General features: G+C 44.9%; 1 protein-coding gene across 1 annotated transcript in view; it reads left to right on the plus strand.

The window, feature by feature from the left end:
• LOC112220473 (dedicator of cytokinesis protein 2) overlaps positions 1-13,750 on the plus strand; it is a 186,137-nt gene extending 172,387 nt beyond the window's left edge. Inside the window, exons 42-52 of the mRNA XM_042302941.1 lie at positions 1,736-1,817; positions 1,941-2,025; positions 2,261-2,347; positions 2,612-2,788; positions 2,902-2,985; positions 3,273-3,410; positions 3,704-3,831; positions 7,298-7,487; positions 12,353-12,461; positions 12,534-12,682; positions 12,956-13,750. Coding sequence (XP_042158875.1) covers positions 1,736-1,817; positions 1,941-2,025; positions 2,261-2,347; positions 2,612-2,788; positions 2,902-2,985; positions 3,273-3,410; positions 3,704-3,831; positions 7,298-7,487; positions 12,353-12,461; positions 12,534-12,682; positions 12,956-13,027 — 1,301 coding nt within the window. The 3' untranslated portion in view covers positions 13,028-13,750. The remainder of the gene's footprint in view (positions 1-1,735; positions 1,818-1,940; positions 2,026-2,260; positions 2,348-2,611; positions 2,789-2,901; positions 2,986-3,272; positions 3,411-3,703; positions 3,832-7,297; positions 7,488-12,352; positions 12,462-12,533; positions 12,683-12,955) is intronic.
• The last annotated feature ends 7,504 nt before the right edge of the window (positions 13,751-21,254 follow it).

The raw sequence follows: 21,254 nt of genomic DNA on the forward strand, positions 1-21,254 counted from the left end.
AGTAGCGAGGCTGTATACAGTAGCGAGGATATATACAGTAGCGAGGCTATAACAGTAGCGAGGATATATACAGTAGCGAGGCTATAACAGTAGCGAGGATATATACAGTAGCGAGGCTATATACAGTAGCGAGGCTATATACAGTAGCGAGGCTATAACAGTAGCGAGGCTGTATACAGTAGCGAGGCTATAACAGTAGCGAGGCTATAACAGTAGCGAGGCTATATACAGTAGCGAGGCTATAACAGTAGCGAGGCTATAACAGTAGCGAGGCTATAACAGTAGCGAGGCTATAACAGTAGCGAGACTATATACAGTAGCGAGGCTATATACAGTAGCGAGGCTATAACAGTAGCGAGGCTATATACAGTAGCGAGGCTATAACAGTAGCGAGACTATATACAGTAGCGAGGCTATAACAGTAGCGAGGCTATATACAGTAGCGAGGCTATATACAGTAGCAAGGCTATAACAGTAGCGAGGCTATAACAGTAGCGAGGCTATAACAGTAGCGAGGATGTATACAGTAGCGAGGCTATATACAGTAGCGAGGCTATAACAGTAGCGAGGCTATATACAGTAGCGAGGCTATAACAGTAGCGAAGCTATATACAGTAGCGAGGCTATAAACAGTAGCGAGGCTATATACAGTAGCGAGGCTATATGCAGTAGCGAGGCTATAACAGTAGCGAGGCTATATACAGTAGCGAGGCTATATACAGTAGCGAGGCTATAACAGTAGCAAGGCTATAACAGTAGCGAGGCTGTATACAGTAACGAGGCTATAACAGTAGCGAGGCTATAACAGTAGAGAGGCTATATACAGTAGAGAGGCTGTATACAGTAGCGAGGCTATAACAGTAGCGAGGCTGTATACAGTAGCGAGGCTATATACAGTAGCGAGGCTATAACAGTAGCGAGGCTATATACAGTAGCGAGGCTATAACAGTAGCGAGGCTATAACAGTAGCGAGGCTATATACAGTAGCGAGGCTATAACAGTAGCGAGGCTATATACAGTAGCGAGGCTATAACAGTAGCGAGGCTATAACAGTAGCGAGGCTATATACAGTAGCGAGGCTATAACAGTAGCGAGGCTATAACAGTAGCGAGGCTATAACAGTAGCGATTCTATATACAGGCACCGGTTAGTCGGGCTGATTGAGGTAGTATGTACATGTAGGCATGGTTGAAATGACTATTCCTATATGATAAACAGAGAGTAGCAGTAGCGTAAAAGCCTACCCTTAGACTTGGCGGTGACGTACTGTCAGATCAGTGATCTAATCATGGCGCAACTGGAGAACATTACCAACACCTGCACCTGAAAACCTGCATTTTGGAGCTGACTTACTCAAGAAAGCAAGAAAGAGACCATGTTTGTATGCGGCTTTATTAACTCAATGATTTGAATTTTTTTTTTTTACATTGTTTGCAAACTGATATGTGACATGTATTAATGCCAAAATAACATGCAAAACAGGTAAGCCTTTTTTATTAGTATTCTTTTTTGCTAAAAATGTGGGGCTCAATATAGTTGTGGCCCTGCCCTGAATGATGGGTCGCCACTACATACACACACATACACACACTCAGTCTTTAGTTCAGTGGGCTAACATTGTCCTAAGTCGCATGGACCACCATGGCTTTATAGTCACACACGTGAACACGAAGACGTTTCACTTCCTCTATGGTTAGGTTGTAGTCATGTTGCCTTCCTGACCTGGTTGTCTCAGACATCCAGTGTTTCACTGTTCAGCCTGTCCTGGAGATCCCATCTCGCTTGAAGAGCAAACCCGTCCCTGACCAGATCATCAAGTCAGTCCCTCTCTGCCCTCAACCTTTCACCTCTGTCTCACAAAGATGACTGTTTAAACCTCCTCTTTCTATCCCGCTCTATGTGTGTGTTTGTCTGTGTGTCTGTGTGTGTGTGTGTTGTAGCTTCTACAAGTCCAACTACGTGCAGCGTTTCCACTACTCCAGACCAGTGAGGAAAGGCCCAGTGGATCCCAGCAATGAGTTTGTTGTAAGTGTCTGACCGGATCCCTGACTGTACTGAATACAATGTATCGCAGGTCCAATACATGATCACACCAGGACTTTTTTCATTTTGTATCTATCTCTCCCATGGTCTCTCTCTCTCTGTCTCTCTCTCTCTCTCTCTCTCTCTCTCTCTCTCTCGCTCTCCCTTTCTCTCTGTATCTCCCTCTCTGTATCTCTCTTCCTTTCTGTCTGTCTCCTCCTCTCTTCCTCTTTTGTAGTCCATGTGGATTGAGCGCACCACGTTCACCACAGTGTATAAACTCCCTGGGATCCTGCGCTGGTTTGAGGCCACAGACATGAAACATGTAAGTGTGTCTGTTTGTCTCTCTCTCTCTTTTGGTGGACCAGTTTGCCTGTTTACCATTATCTATCTCTCACTGCCAGTGCTGGATCAAGGTGAGTGCTTTTCTCTGCAATGGGTAGCATAACTGTTGATGGTCCTGAAACTGTTTATTTCTTTTGCTCAGTTTTTTTCGGCATAATCTTGTGTTTACTAATTTAGTTACAACACCCCGTTCGTTTCTCTCGCTCTCTCTCTCTCTCTCTCTCTCTCTCTCTCTCTCTCTCAGACCACCATTAGTCCTCTGGAGAATGCCATAGAGACCATGCAGAGCACCAATGACAAGATCCTCACCCTGATCAACCAATACCAGGCCGACGACGCCCTTCCCATCAACCCTCTCTCCATGCTGCTCAACGGCATTGTGGACCCTGCCGTCATGGGCGGCTTCGCCAAGTACGAGAAGGTCAGAGTTCATCCGTCCGTCCACCCACCCACCTACCCGCACGTCTCAACCCCATCCCAGAACTGTCTCATCTGTAAAAGTACAGCGTATTTCTATCCCTCTCCTCTTTACAGGCTTTCTTCACTGAGGAGTACAACTTGCAACACCCAGAGGACCGAGATAAGCTGGAGGGTCTCAAAGACCTCATCGCATGGCAGGTACTGTACGCACACACACACACTCAGGCACGTGCAGCGACACATGTACAAGCATACGCACAAACACACTCTCAGGCACGTGCAGCGACACATGTACAAGCATACGCACAAACACACACTCAGGCACGTGCAGCGACACATGTACAAGCATACGCACAAACACACTCTCAGGCACGTGCAGCGACACATGTACAAGCATACGCACAAACACACACTCAGGCACGTGCAGCGACACATGTTCAAGCATACGCACAAACACACTGTTTTATCATATACCTCTCTTGTAGATCCCGTTGCTGGGTGGGGGAATCTCTCTACATGGGAAGAGAGTGACAGATGACCTACGACCTTTCCACGAGCGCATGGAGGAGTGCTTCACGCATATGAGGAAGAAGGTGGAGAAGGAGTATGGAGTGAGGGAGCTGGTAAGAGAAAGAGTGAAATCGAAAGAGAAAAAGAGAGTGTTTATGTGAGGCCTGATAGGCTAGCAAGAAGGAGCTAGTATCTGGGGGCAGAGGAGAATTTCAATCTGAAAAACTATTTTGTGAAAAGAGCTTTAGGAATGACGCTAGCAATGCCAAAGCTTAACTCCTGTTTGTGAAAAGCATTATATTAACTCTCTTTTTAATCTCTCTCTTTCATCCAACTTCACCTTTAATCTTTTGTCTCATTTTTATCCATCCCTCTCTTTTCCCTCTTCGTCACGCCTCGTTCCTAGCCGGATATGGATGAGAGGAAGTCAAGTCGTCCGCGCTCTGTCCTTCGCTCCTTCCGTCAGTCCGTCATCTCCATCTCTTCCCTCCAGGGTTCTGAGTGTGGGACCCCCACCAAACCTTATCCAGACAGGTAACACACACTCACAAACACAAATACACACTCACAAACACAAATACACACTCACAAACACAAATACACACTCACATACACAAATACACACTCACAAACACAAATACACACTCACAAACACAAATACACACTCACATACACAAATACACACTCACACACACAAATACACACTCACATACACAAATACACACTCACACACACAAATACACACTCACATACACAAATACACACTCACACACACACACATACACACTCACATACACACTCACATACACAAATACACACTCACACACACACACATACACACTCACATACACAAATACACACTCACATACACAAATACACACTCACACACACACATACACACTCACACACACACATACACACTCACACACACAAATACACACTCACATACACACATACACACTCACACACACAAATACACACTCACATACACACATACACACTCACACACACAAATACACACTCACATACACACATACACACTCACACACACACATACACACTCACACACAAATACACACTCACATACACAAATACACACTCACACACACACATACACACTCACATACACAAATACACACTCACATACACAAATACACACACTCACATACACAAATACACACTCACATACACACATACACACTCACATACACAAATACACACTCACATACACAAATACACACTCACATACACAAATACACACTCACACACACACATACACACTCACATACACAAATACACACTCACATACACAAATACACACTCACATACACAAATACACACTCACATACACAAATACACACTCACATACACAAATACACACTCACATACACAAATACACACTCACATACACAAATACACACTCACATACACAAATACACACTCACATACACAAATACACACTCACATACACAAATACACACTCACATACACACATACACACTCACACACACAAATACACACTCACATACACACATACACACTCACACACACACATACACACTCACACACACAAATACACACTCACATACACAAATACACACTCACACACACACATACACACTCACATACACAAATACACACTCACATACACAAATACACACTCACATACACAAATACACACTCACATACACAAATACACACTCACATACACACATACACACTCACATACACAAATACACACTCACATACACAAATACACACTCACATACACAAATACACACTCACATACACACATACACACTCACACACACAAATACACACTCACATACACACATACACACTCACACACACACATACACACTCACACACACAAATACACACTCACATACACAAATACACACTCACACACACACATACACACTCACATACACAAATACACACTCACATACACAAATACACACTCACATACACAAATACACACTCACATACACACATACACACTCACATACACAAATACACACTCACATACACAAATACACACTCACATACACAAATACACACTCACACACACACACATACACACTCACATACACAAATACACACTCACATACACAAATACACACTCACATACACAAATACACACTCACATACACAAATACACACTCACATACACAAATACACACTCACATACACAAATACACACTCACATACACAAATACACACTCACATACACAAATACACACTCACATACACAAATACACACTCACACACACAAATACACACTCACAAACACAAATACACACTCACAAACACAAATACACACTCACATACACAAATACACACTCACACACACAAATACACACTCACATACACAAATACACACTCACAAACACAAATACACACTCACACACACACATACACACTCACATACACAAATACACACTCACATACACAAATACACACTCACATACACAAATACACACTCACAAACACAAATACACACTCACATACACAAATACACACTCACAAACACAAATACACACTCACATACACAAATACACACTCACATACACAAATACACACTCACATACACAAATACACACTCACATACACACATACACACTCACATACACAAATACACACTCACATACACAAATACACACTCACACACACAAATACACACTCACATACACAAATACACACTCACACACACAAATACACACTCACAAACACAAATACACACTCACATACACAAATACACACTCACAAACACAAATACACACTCACACACACAAATACACACTCACAAACACAAATACACACTCACAAACACAAATACACACTCACATACACAAATACACACTCACATACACAAATACACACTCACAAACACAAATACACACTCACATACACAAATACACACTCACAAACACAAATACACACTCACAAACACAAATACACACTCACAAACACAAATACACACTCACAAACACAAATACACACTCACATACACAAATACACACTCACACACACACACATACACACTCACATACACACTCACATACACAAATACACACTCACATACACAAATACACACTCACAAACACAAATACACACTCACATACACAAATACACACTCACACACACACACATACACACTCACATACACACTCACATACACAAATACACACTCACACACATTTTAAATAACTTTTATTTGAACCCACCAATCAAATTTACATGAAAAAAAGGATCTGAACATTTCAAAGGTCCCTGTATGCATGGCACTCAAGGGTACAGAAAGCACCTCCTTCTCCAAACAGCTAGGGTTCCCACAACAGTTGAAACACAGCACTACATAGCCAACTTCTTCGCCTTAGTTTTTGGCTGGCCCACAATCTGGAGTCCACGCAGTGGCCGAGACTGGCAAAGATCAGCTCCACAAGCTTGCACCTACACGGGAGGCTGTCAAAGCGCCACAAGGGGCTGGTATGTAAGAAGCTTCTTGGCAAAGGCCCCCTCCATTTAGCGGTCAGTTGAGGAGCCCACTACCAAAATGTGCACCTCCCCCTGGCCTCCCCCCATAGCAACAACATCTGGCATATTTGGCACACAGGGAAACACATCATCATCAACATCAAACCAGCTTCCTCTTACACAAGAATGTTAATGGAGGTGTGCTGTTGGTGAGACTACCTGTCTCACCTTGCTGGCTATCAGCTCGACAAGGCGATTATGTCTAGCAATATACAATCCGTGTACGAACAGCAACCATTCACAATATGGGAAACAGACTCACACACACACACACACACACACACACACACACACACACACACACAGACACACACATACACACACACACAGATGCAAACTCACACACATGGGTGCAAACATGCAACCATACTAGATTAACAAACACACACCTTTACCCCCCTCTCTCCCTCTTCTTTCTCCCCCTTCTCTTCCTCTCCCCCCACCTGCCTCCCTCCCTCCCCAGTGGTCTCCCTGACATGGCGGCCCCCCAGACCCCCACCCTGCAGCACTCCAGTGGGAGTGTGAGCATGGTGGATGAGAGAGGGGCAGAGGGGGAGGTTAAACTCAGGAACTCCAAGAGGAGAAGGAAAAGGAGCAGCATGATCTTCATCCCAGAGGAGAGAGACAGGACCAACACTGTGGACAGCAAATGGGTGAGAGAGAGCGGAAGAGAGAGAGGTAGACAGTGGGAGAGGGAGAGAGAGAGACAGGACCAACACTCTGGACAGCAAACGGGTGAGAGAGAGCAGGAGAGAGAGAGGTAGACAGTGGGAGAGGGAGAGAGAGAGAGACAGGACCAACACTCTGGACAGCAAATGGGTGAGAGAGAGCGGAAGAGAGAGAGGTAGACAGTGGGAGAGGGAGAGAGAGAGACAGGACCAACACTGTGGACAGCAAATGGGTGAGAGAGAGCGGAAGAGAGAGAGGTAGACAGTGGGAGAGGGAGAGAGAGAGAGACAGGACCAACACTCTGGACAGCAAATGGGTGAGAGAGAGCGGAAGAGAGAGAGGTAGACAGTGGGAGAGGGAGAGAGAGAGACAGGACCAACACTCTGGACAGCAAATGGGTGAGAGAGAGCGGAAGAGAGAGAGGTAGACAGTGGGAGAGGGAGAGAGAGAGACAGGACCAACACTCTGGACAGCAAATGGGTGAGAGAGAGCGGAAGAGAGAGAGGTAGACAGTGGGAGAGGGAGAGAGAGAGACAGGACCAACACTCTGGACAGCAAATGGGTGAGAGAGAGCAGGAGAGAGAGAGGTAGACAGTGGGAGAGGGAGAGAGAGAGACAGGACCAACACTGTGGACAGCAAATGGGTGAGAGAGAGCGGAAGAGAGAGAGGTAGACAGTGGGAGAGGGAGAGAGAGAGACAGGACCAACACACTGGACAGCAAATGGGTGAGAGAGAGCAGGAGAGAGAGAGGTAGACAGTGGGAGAGGGAGAGAGAGAGACAGGACCAACACACTGGACAGCAAATGGGTGAGAGAGAGCGGAAGAGAGAGAGGTAGACAGTGGGAGAGGGAGAGAGAGAGACAGGACCAACACACTGGACAGCAAATGGGTGAGAGAGAGCAGGAGAGAGAGAAATAGACAGTGGGAGAGGGAGAGAGAGAGACAGGACCAACACACTGGACAGCAAATGGGTGAGAGAGAGCGGGAGAGAGAGAAATAGACAGTGGGAGAGGGAGAGAGAGAGACAGGACCAACACACTGGACAGCAAACGGGTGAGAGAGAGCGGGAGAGAGAGAAATAGACAGTGGGAGAGGGAGAGAGAGACAGGACCAACACACTGGACAGCAAACGGGTGAGAGAGAGCGGGAGAGAGAGAAATAGACAGTGGGAGAGGGAGAGAGAGAGACAGGACCAACACACTGGACAGCAAATGGGTGAGAGAGAGCAGGAGAGAGAGAAATAGACAGTGGGAGAGAGAGAGAGAGAGACAGGACCAACACACTGGACAGCAAACGGGTGAGAGAGAGCGGGAGAGAGAGAAATAGACAGTGGGAGAGAGAGAGAGAGAGAGACAGGACCAACACACTGGACAGCAAACGGGTGAGAGAGAGAGACAGGACCAACACACTGGACAGCAAACGGGTGAGAGAGAGCGGGAGAGAGAGAAATAGACAGTGGGAGAGAGGGAGAGAGAGAGACAGGACCAACACTCTGGACAGCAAACGGGTGAGAGAGAGCGGGAGAGAGAGAAATAGACAGTGGGAGAGAGAGAGAGAGAGAGACAGGACCAACACACTGGACAGCAAACGGGTGAGAGAGAGCGGGAGAGAGAGAAATAGACAGTGGGAGAGAGAGAGAGAGAGAGACAGGACCAACACACTGGACAGCAAACGGGTGAGAGAGAGCGGGAGAGAGAGAAATAGACAGTGGGAGAGAGAGAGAGAGAGAGAGACAGGACCAACACACTGGACAGCAAACGGGTGAGAGAGAAATAGACAGTGGGAGAGAGAGAGAGAGAGAGAGAGACAGGACCAACACACTGGACAGCAAACAGGAGAGAGAGAAATAGACAGTGGGAGAGAGAGAGAGAGAGAGAGACAGGACCAACACACTGGACAGCAAACAGGAGAGAGAGAAATAGACAGTGGGAGAGAGAGCAGGAGAGAGAGAGAGACAGGACCAACACACTGGACAGCAAACAGGAGAGAGAGAAATAGACAGTGGGAGAGAGAGAGAGAGAGAGAGAGAGAGAGACAGGACCAACACACTGGACAGCAAACAGGTGAGAGAGAGCGGGAGAGAGAGAGATAGACAGGACCAACACACTGGACAGCAAACAGGTGAGAGAGAGCAGGAGAGAGAGAGGTAGACAGTGGGAGAGGGAGAGAGAGACAGGACCAACACACTGGACAGCAAACAGGTGAGAGAGAGCGGAAGAGAGAGAGGTAGACAGTGGGAGAGGGAGAGAGAGACAGGACCAACACACTGGACAGCAAACAGGTGAGAGAGAGCAGGAGAGAGAGAGATAGACAGTGGGAGAGAGAGAGAGAGAGAGAGACAGGACCAACACACTGGACAGCAAACGGGTGAGAGAGAGCAGGAGAGAGAGAGACAGGACCAACACACTGGACAGCAAATGGGTGAGAGAGAGCGGGAGAGAGAGAAATAGACAGTGGGAGAGAGCGAGAGAGAGACAGGACCAACACACTGGACAGCAAACGGGTGAGAGAGAGCGGGAGAGAGAGAGACAGGACCAACACACTGGACAGCAAACGGGTGAGAGAGAGCGGGAGAGAGAGAGACAGGACCAACACACTGGACAGCAAACAGGTGAGAGAGAGCAGGAGAGAGAGAGACAGGACCAACACACTGGACAGCAAACGGGTGAGAGAGAGCAGGAGAGAGAGAGACAGGACCAACACACTGGACAGCAAACAGGTGAGAGAGAGCAGGAGAGAGAGAGATAGACAGTGGGAGAGGGAGAGAGAGAGAAACAGGGGGAAAGGGGAGAGAGGGAGAGAGAGAGATGGAGATATACACTACCCGTCAACAGTTTTAGAACACCTACTCATTCAAGGGTTTTTCTTTATTTGGACTATTTTCTACATTGTAGAATAATAGTGAAGACATCAACACTATGAAATAACACATTTGGAATCATGTAGTAACCAAAAAAGTGTTAAACAAATCCAAATATATTTTATATTTAGCCATCCTTTGCCTTGATGACAGCTTTCCACACTCTTGGCATTCTCTGAACCAGCTTAACCTGGAACGCTTTTCCAACACTCTTGAAGTAGTTCCCACATATGCTGAGCACTTGTTGGCTGCTTTTCCTTCACTCTGCGGTCCGACTCATCCCAAACCATCTCAATGTGGTTGAGGTCGGGGGATTGTGGAGGGCAGGTCATCTGATGCAGCACTCCATCACTCTCCTTCTTGGTAAAATAGCCCTTACGCAGCCTGGAGGTGTGTTGGGTCATTGTCCTGTTGAAAAACAAATGACAGTCCAATTAAGCCCAAACCAGATGGGATGGCGTATGGCTGCAGAATGCTGTGCTAGCCATGATGGTTAAGTGTGCCTTGAATTCTAAATAAATCACAGACAGTGTCACCAGCAAAGTACCCCCACACCATCACACCTCCTCCTCTATGATTTACGGTGGGAAATACACATACAGAGATCATTTATTCACCCACACTCACATATTGAGAAGTACAGATCAGGGTTGGGTTCTAAAAAAATATCAGAAACTTTGAACATCAATGGAGCACTATTAAATCCATTATTTAAAAAATGGAAAGAATATGGCACCACAACAAATCTGCCAATAGAGGGCCGCCCACCAAAACTCACAGACCAGGCAAGGAGGGCATTAATCAAATTGGCAACAAAGAGACCAAAGATAACCCTTAAGGAGCTGCAAAGCTCCACAGCTGAGATTGGAGTATCTGTCCATAGGACCACTTTAAGCCGTACAATCCACAGAGCTGGGCTTTACGGAAGAGTAACCAGAAAAAATCCATTGCTTAAACTCCCCAAACATTTGGAAGAGGGTACTCTGGTCAGATGAGACTAAAATTGAGCTTTTTGGCCATCAACACCTTTCATCACCCCGAGGACCCCATCCCCACAGTGAAGCATGGTGGTGGCAGCATCATGCTGTGGAGATGTTTTTCATCGGCAGAGATTTGGAAACTGGTCAGAATTGAAGGAATGATGGATGGCGCTAGGTACAGGGAAATTCTTGTTTCAGTCTTCCAGAGATTTGAGACTGGGACGGAGGTTCACCTTCCAGCAGGACAATGACTCTAAGCATACTGCTAAAGCAACACTAAAACAGAAAAACTGGCCTTCTTTATACTTTTACAACATTAACAATGTCTACACTGTATTTCTGATCCATTTGATGTTATTTTAATTGACCAAATATTTTATTTTCTTTCAAAAACAAGGACATTGGGTTCGAGCCCAGGCTCTGTCGCAGCCGGCCGCGACCGGGAGGCCCATGGGGCGGCGCACAATTGTCCCAGCTTCGTCCGGGTTAGGGAGGGTTTGGCCGGCAGGGATATCCTTGTCTCATTGCGCACTAGCGACTCCTGGGGCGGGCCCGGCGCAGTGCACCAGGTTGCCAGGTGCACGGTGTTTCCTCCGACACATTGGTGCGGCTGGCTTCCGGGTTGGATGTGCATTGTGTCAAGAAGCAGTGCGGCTTTGTTGGGTTATGTTTCGGAGGACGCATGGCTCTCGACCTTCGCCTCTCCCGAGCCCGTACGGAAGTTGCAGCGATGAGACAAGACTGTAACTACTACCAATTGGATACCACGAAATTGGGGAGAAAAAAAGTGGTATAATAATTTTTTCAAAATGTAAAAAACAAGGACATTTCTAAGTGACCCCAAACTTTTGAACGGTAAGTGTATATACAAAAACAGATAGGTGCAATGTTTTACAGGGTCAGACACTGTTTCATTGAAATCATGGAGGAAAAAAGAGGAAGAGTTTGGACATGCCTGTGGCTGTATACCAGTGTCAGTGAGACTCTCTGCTCTCTGTCTCCCTCTAGCTGTCCAAGAAGCAGGAGTTCCGCAGTGACACCAACCTGTCTGAACCTGGCTCTCAAGACAATGTCTTTCTCACCAACGCCAACTCCAGATCTCTGCCTGCTATTACAGGTATAACACACACACACACACACACACTTCCTCACACACCCTCTCCCTCACACACCCTCTCCCTGCCCACAGGCCAGTCTCTGTCTGTGGCCAATGGTAGTGAGGAGGCGGAGTCATCCCGGTTCAGAAGGGACAGTAAGAGTATGTCTGTGTGTCTTCCTGGAGACCGCACTGCTGACAGACGCTCCAAAGGGGTCATCAACATGCTGTTCGGGACCAAGGTACACACACGCACGAACACACACACACACACGCACGCACGCACGGATGCACACACGCACGCACGCACGGATGCACACACCCACGCACGCACGCACGGATGCACGCGCACGCACGCACGCACATACACACACACACACACGCACGGATGCACACACACACACACACACACACACACACACACACACACACACACACACACACACACTCAACAACAACTAGGTATATTGTGTGTTCTATCTAAAGGGATGTATGTTTATCTTTTGTTCCAACAGAGCAACAAGTCTGAGCAACAGAGCAACAAGTCGTCTACTGATCCAAGCAACAGGAAAGCCAGTCAATTCTAACAGCCATCCATCAGACATGATGTGCCCTCAGTGCCTTTTAACCTGCTCTGCTTTGAATTCCAGTTACCACCAGGGGCTATTGCCTTGCTGAAAACCCCTGTTTGGAAAGAGCTATCTGATCTTTTCTTTTTTTATCAGGTTTTAAAGACTTGTTTGCGCTCACACAGGCACATAGGCACACACATACACACACACACACACACATGAGAGAGAGGTGGAGAGAGAGAGACTGACAGATTCTGAAGAAATTCATGCTTTTTAAACTTCTGCTCTCATATATTTTATAATCATTTCAATAGAGAACATTTGAATTAACTGTCCTTCTTAAAGTAATGGTGTTGGCAAGCATTCAATTTAATTAACTTGATGAAATAATGAGTAAAAAGATATCTGAGTCAATTTCTCCCCAGTGTTTGACAGAGTTGTTTTTTTCAAATGTTATTGACAATGTAGCCCTTTCCTGCATTCAATGATCGAAAGCACCCTCTTTGGTCTCATGAGTGGGGTGTTATTCGTATTTTTCATAATGTCACAATAAAGTTTTTTTTTTAATGCAACGACGAAAATACGGTGTTTGACTGTCAAAACAGTTTCGCTTTATGTCAGTCTTCTGTGATGCGTGTAAAGTGTAATATCAGGATGCAAACTCTACATGTAATAGAGTACAACTCTATATCTGACATGGTACTCGTGTCTTCTTTTTTATTAAACCCCATAACCATTTGTGTGAGGTGTAAACGTCTGTTTCAAATTAGATTGGTTTAAGACTACCCACATTCACTCTGTGTGACCCTGATTCAGCCCACTGCAGTGAAAGGCTCATGGAAAGCACTTTCATTGAGAGCCAATGGCCATGAGTGCCTTTATTTCAGTAAACATTAAAAACTCAAACTGAATGCATTACTGAATGCGTTACAATACTACAGAACGGTATATTTGTTTAATAAACCAGTAGGACTGTCGTGTACTGTAAATGACAACCATAACCGAGATCAAATCCATGACTATTTAATTCCTTGTAGAAATATAGAGACAGACCATGGCGTGTTTGTTTGTTCAGTGTAAACATTAGCCCATTCGTTACTTTAATTTAAAGCATCACACCGGAATGAACTAGATTAAAAAACATTTGTTAGGCTACAGATAAACTTGATAACAAATCCTCAACTCTTTTTTAAATTTCAGTTCTATAAACTGAAATATGTTTGTGTAGTTTGATTCAGCCACAAACTTGTTTATCTGCCTATTATATTTCTATAAATCTTTGTATTCACTGCATTTTTAGATTACTTTCTACATAACATAGCCTATCAGTTCCCTCTGTAACCTGAAGAGGGCAGTGTTGTACTGTGACATCAGAGAGTGTTTTCCTATCTGTGGCGACTCAAGAAATAATTTGCAGCACAACATTTCCTTTCAGGTTTAATCCATGCCTCAATAAATAAATATAATAAGGCTGAAGATGAATTTCTCTGTCTGCCTCTCTCTTCTCTCTCTGAATTATCTTTCTTGCTCCCTCTCTGTCTCTGTCTCTGTCTTTCTCTCTCACACACACACAAGCACACGCAAGCACACACACACACACATGCAAACACACACACACACACACACATAAACACTCTCTCGCCCTCTTCCCACCCCATTCTTCTCTCCCCTCTCTCTCCCCACCTCCCTCTCTCACTCTGAGACACGAGGAGTATCAGAGCACTACTGATCTGATGTGTGAGGAGCAGGAGAGCTGCTGGGTCATTCCACAAATTAGGTGCCTTTTGAGAAGTGAAACAAAACAAAAAATTACAAAAAAAAATGTTTTATTTCACCTAATTTGAACAATTTGTCTTAAAGAGCACATGTTAAATTGAATTTAAAAAACACGTTTTCCCATCTACGTAATACCCAAAAGTAATTATTTGTCTTGAGAGGGCCATAAACAATAACTAGTAATTCTGCATACTCCAAGAAAGTTTACAATCTCACCTTTCTAGTAAAAATAATTAGAAATTGCTATGGTGTAGTCACTTTTGAGGACTAAAGTACACAGTACAAGTAGGCAAAGCGTCAATACAGGACTAAGATAGAATCCTATACCAGCTCTGACGCTTGTCTGATGTGTCATTGCTTGCAAACTATTACGGACTACAAAGGGAAACCCAGCCGCGAGCTGCCCAGTGACGCGAGCCTACCAGATGGGCTAAATGCCTTTTATGCTCGGTTTGAGGCAAGCAACACTGAAGCACCATCATCCCGGAAACCCTACACCCATTACAACTCACATACCACCCCAACAGATCCACAGATGTGGCAATCATAATCGCACTCCACACTGCCCTTTCCCACCTGGACAAAAGGAACACCTATGTGAGAATGCTGTTCATTGACTACAGGTCAGAGTTCAACACCATAGTGCCCACAAAGCTCATCACTAAGCTAAGGACCCAGGGACTAAACACCTCCCTCCTCAACTCAACCCTGGACTTCCTGACGGGCCGCCCCCAAGTGGTAAGTGTAGACAACAACACATCTGCCATGCTGATCCTCAACACGGGGCCCCCTCAGGGGTGCGTTCTTAGTCTCCTCCTGTTCTCCAAGACTGCCTGGCCAAGCACGACTCCAACACCATTATTAAGTTTACTGACGACACAACAATGGTACGCCCGATCACTGTCAACGATGAGACAGCCTATAGGGAGGAGGTCAGAGACCTGGCAGTGTGGTGGAGACTGAAAAGATTTTTAATGGGTTCCCAGATCCTCAAAAAGTACTACAGCTGCACCATCGAGAGCATATCAGTTGCTTCGCCACCTAGTATGGCAACTGCTCGGCCTCCTCCATAAGGCTCTATATTCTAGGTGGTGTCAGAGGAAAGCCCAAAGTATTGTCAAAGACTCCAGTCACCCAAGTCAGTCAAAGACTTCTCTCTGCTACCACATGTCAAGCGGTACCAGAACGTCAAGTCTAGGTCCAAAAGGCTCCTTAACAGCTTCTACCCCAAAGCCATAAGACTGCTAATCAATTAATCAAATCCCCCCCCCCCTGTTCTTACACTGCTGCTGTTTATTGTCTATGCATAATCACTTCACCCCTAGCTACATGTATAAATAAGCCAAACCTTGATCCAGAAAATATAAAAAACTATCGGCCTATATCGAATCTTCCATTCCTCTCAAAAATTTTAGAAAAGGCTGTTGCGCAGCAACTTACTGCCTTCCTGAAGACAAACAATGTATACGAAATGCTTCAGTCTGGTTTTAGACCCCATCATAGCACTGAGACGGCACTTGTGAAGGTGGTAAATGACATTTTAATGGCATCGGACCGAGGCTCTGCATCTGTCCTCGTGCTCCTAGACCTTAGTGCTGCTTTTGATACCATCGATCACCACATTCTTTTGGAGAGATTGGAAACCCAAATTGGTCTACACGGACAAGTTCTGGCCTGGTTTAGATCTTATCTGTCGGAAAGATATCAGTTTGTCTCTGTGAATGGTTTGTCCTCTGACAAATCAACTGTAAATTTCGGTGTTCCTCAAGGTTCTGTTTTAGGACCACTATTGTTTTCACTATATATTTTACCTCTTGGGGATGTCATTCGAAAACATAATGTTAACTTTCACTGCTATGCGGATGACACACAGCTGCACATTTCAATGAAACATGGTGAAGCCCCAAAATTGCCCTCACTAGAAGCCTGTGTTTCAGACATAAGGAAGTGGATGGCTGTAAACTTTCTACTTGTACAAAACAGAGATGCTTGTTCTAGGTCCCAAGAAACAAAGAGATCTTCTGTTGAATCTGACAATTAATCTTAATGGTTGTACAGTCGTCTCAAATAAAACTGTGAAGGACCTCGGCATTACTCTGGACCCTGATCTCTCTTTTGAAGAACATATCAAGACCATTTCAAGGACAGCTTTTTTCCATCTACGTAACATTGCAAAAATCCGAAACTTTCTGTCCAAAAATGATGCAGAAAAATTTATCCATGCTTTTGACTACTGCAATGCTCTACTTTCCGGCTACCCGGATAAAGCACTAAATAAACTTCAGTTGGTGCTAAATACGGCTGCTAGAATCCTGACTAGAACCAAAAAATTTGATCATATTACTCCAGTGCTAGCCTCTCTACACTGGCTTCCTGTCAAAGCAAGGGCTGATTTCAAGGTTTTACTGCTAACCTACAAAGCATTACATGGGCTTGCTCCTACCTATCTCTCTGATTTGGTCCTGCCGTACATACCTACATGTACGCTATGGTCACAAGACGCAGGCCTCCTAATTGTCCCTAGAATTTCTAAGCAAACAGCTGGAGGCAGGGCATTCTCCTATAGAGCTCCATTTTTATGGAACGGTCTGCCTACCCATGTCAGAGACGCAAACTCGGTCTCAACCTTTAAGTCTTTACTGAAGACTCATCTCTTCAGTGGGTCATATGATTGAGTGTAGTCTGGCCCAGGAGTGGGAAGGTGAACGGAAAGGCTCTGGAGCAACGGACCGCCCTTGCTGTCTCTGCCTGGCCGGTTCCCCTCTTTCCACTGGGATTCTCTGCCTCTAACCCTATTACAGGGGCTGAGTCACTGGCTTACTGGGGCTCTCTCATGCCGTCCCTGGAAGGGGTGCGTCACCTGAGTGGGTTGATTCACTGATGTGGTCATCCTGTCTGGGTTGGCGCCCCCTTGGGTTGTGCCATGGCGGAGATCTTTGTGGGCTATACTCGGCCCTGTCTCAGGATGGTAAGTTGGTGGTTGAAGATATCCCTCTAGTGGTGTGGGGGCTGTGCTTTGGCAAAGTGGGTGGGGTTATATCCTTCCTGTTTGGCCCTGTCCGGGGTGTCCTCGGATGGGTCCACAGTGTCTCCTGACCCCTCCTGTCTCAGCCTCCAGTATTTATGCTGCAGTAGTTTATGTGTCGTGGGGGCTAGGGTCAGTTTGTTATATCTGGAGTACTTCTCCTGTCCTATTCGGTGTCCTGTGTGAATCTAAGTGTGCGTTCTCTAATTCTCTCCTTCTCTCTCTCGGAGGACCTGAGCCCTAGGACCATGCCCCAGGATTACCTGACATGATGACTCCTTGCTGTCCCCAGTCCACCTGGCCGTGCTGCTGCTCCAGTTTCAACTGTTCTGCCTTCTTATTATTCGAACATGCTGATCATTTATGAACATTTGAACATCTTGGCCATGTTCTGTTATAATCTCCACCCGGCACAGCCAGAAGAGGACTGGCCACCCCACATAGCCTGGTTCCTCTCTAGGTTTCTTCCTAGGTTTTGGCCTTTCTAGGGAGTTTTTCCTAGCCACCGTGCTTCTACACCTGCATTGCTTGCTGTTTGGGGTTTTAGGCTGGGTTTCTGTACAGCACTTTGAGATATCAGCTGATGTACGAAGGGCTATATAAATAAATTTGATTTGATTTGATGATAAATTACCTCAACTAACCTGTACCCCCGCACACTGACTCTGTACCGGTACCCCTGTATATAGCCTTGTTATTGTTATTTTAATGTGTTGGTTTTTATTTAATTTTTACTTTAGTTTATTTTGTAAATATTTTTACTTAAATCCATTTCTTGAACTGCATTGTTGGTTAAGGGCTTGTAAGTAAGCATTTCACGGTAAGGTCTACCTACACCTGTTGTATTCGGAGCATGTGACAAATAATATTTGATTTGATTTAGATTTGAAATATGATAAAAATATGAAATATTTTGTATGCTGTATTTCCTATTGAACAAGACTGTATGAGTAAGGCTTGAAATTACTTTTATCTTTTCTAATTATAGTATAATCTATTGATAAAATAACTATAAGATTTCACCTTCTTTATAACTTCAAATACATATTTGTATATTAAGTGTTAGAGAAAATATGCATATTTTCTAAAGGTCTCTCTTGATCTAAATGTCAGTGTCATTACTGTGAATGTCTGACAGACCTTTAGCTTGGCTTCCTGAACTCATTAGGTTTCATCTCATATCAATCTTATCTGTCTATGACAAAGAAAGTGATTTTTGGTTCAAATCTATTAATTATTTTAGATTACTGCCAATAAATCAATATCTTCATTTACGACAGCGATGAATCCAGTCTCTCCTGCTGCGTTACGATGTAAGGATCCCGGGAATACAGTGCCTTCGGAAAGTATTCAAACCCCTTGACTTTTTCCACATTTTGTTAGGTTACAGCCTCATTTCTAAAATGTCTAAAATATTTTTTCCCCCCCCATTAATCTACACACAATACCCCATAACGCCAAAGCAAAAAAACAGTTATTAGACATTTTTGCTAATTTATTAAAAATAAAAAACAGAAATATTACATTTACATAAGTATTCAGACCCTTTAATCAGTACTTTGTTGAAGCACCTTTGGCAGCAATTACAGCCTCGAGTCTTCATGGGTATGACGCTACAAGCTTGCACATCTATATTTGGGGAGTTTCTCCCATTCTTCTCTGCAGATCCCCTCCAAGCTCTGTCGGGTTAGATGGGGAGCGTCGCTGCACAGCTATTTTCAGGTCTCTTCAGAGATGTTCGATAGGTTCAAGTCCAGGCTCCGGCTGGGCCACTCAAAGACATTCAGGGACTTGTCCCAAAGCCACTCCTGCGTTGTCTTGGCTGTGTGCTTATGGTCCTTGTCCTGTTGGAAGGTGAACCTTCGCCCAAATCTGAGGTTGGGAGTGCTCTGGAGCAGGTTTTCATCAAGGATCTCTCCGTACTTTTCTTCGTTCCCCCAGTGCCTGGCTGAAAAATACCACCACGCTTCACCGTAGGGATGGTACCAGGTATCTTCCAGACGTGACGCTTAGCATTCAGGCCAAAGAGTTCAATCTTGGTTTCATCAGACCAGAGAATATTGTTTCTCAATGTCTGAGAGCCTTTAGGTGCTTTTTGGCAAGCTCGAAGCGGGCTGTCATGTGCCTTTTACTGAGGAGTGGCTTCTGTCTGGTCACTCTACCATAAAGGCCTGATTGGTGGAGTGCTGTAGAGATGGTTGTCCTTCTGGAAGGTTCTCCCATCTCCACAGATGAACTCAGGAGCTCTGTCAGAGTGACCATTGGGTTCTTGTTCACCTCCCTGACCAAGGCCCTTCTCCCCAGATTGCTCAGTTTGGCCATGCGGGCAGCTCTAGGAAGAGTCTTGGAGGTTTCAAAATACTTCCATTTAAGAATGATGGAGGCCACTGTGTTCTTGGGGACCTTCAATGCTGCAGAAATGTTTTGGTACCTTTCCCCAGATCTGTGCCTCGACCCAATCCTGTCTCGGAGCTCTACGAATAATTCCTTCGACCTCATGGCTTGGTTTTTGCTCTGACATGCACTGTCAACTGTGGGACCCTAAACAGGTGTGTGCCTTTCCAATCAAGTTGTAGAAACATCTCAAGGATGATTCATGGAGACAGGATGCACCTGAGTTCAATTTCGAGTCTCATTGCAAAGGGTCTGAATTCTTATGTGAATATGGTATCTGTTTTTTATTTTTGAATACATTTGCAAAAAATGTTTACCGGTAACCTGTTTTTGCTGCATCGTTAAGGGGTATTGTTTTCTGAGGATTTGTATTTATTTAATCAATGTTAGAATAAGGCTACAACGTAACAAAATGTGGAAAAAGTCTAGGGGTCTGAATACTTTCCGGTAGGCACTGTATGAGTTGTTAGTGGCTGTGAAGTAGGGTTCATGGAGTTGATGGACAGTCGGAAGAGGGAATGAAATGGTAGGAGGGACTTCCCAGGTTCAAGTGGTGTCAGATTTCACATCCTGCTTCATACAGACTAAAGAGATAGTCCTGTGTCTGTGAGAATCAGGGCTATCGCTCAATATAAGCATTTCGATCTACAGTGTCCACAGATCGATTTATAAGGGAGAAAGTTGGTCGGAGCTGGTACCAGAACCACACAGGTCACCTAAACAGGGGACTTTACATCGAGGTGGTTTAAAATGAGGAACAGATTATTATTTTTTGCTTTAAAGGGACAGTGCAGTTAAAAAACAGATTTTTCTGTTCTTTCAAATGATATTTCCACACCATGAGGTCAAAATAACACTCTGAAATTGTGAAAATTGTACTAATACCCCTTTTGTGGTGTAAGAGCTGGAACGTCAGATGTTTTTTTAATTCGGTTTTATTTACTGCCGTGTCTGTAATAGTCCAAACGCACAACCGTTTTACCACACTATACTGCTATAGAATTATTTGAAGGTGTCATTCTATTCTTCATGGAAGTGTGTATGATC

The sequence above is a fragment of the Oncorhynchus tshawytscha genome, linkage group LG21 (assembly GCF_018296145.1).
Source record: "Oncorhynchus tshawytscha isolate Ot180627B linkage group LG21, Otsh_v2.0, whole genome shotgun sequence".
Classification (NCBI taxonomy): Eukaryota; Metazoa; Chordata; class Actinopteri; order Salmoniformes; family Salmonidae; genus Oncorhynchus; species Oncorhynchus tshawytscha.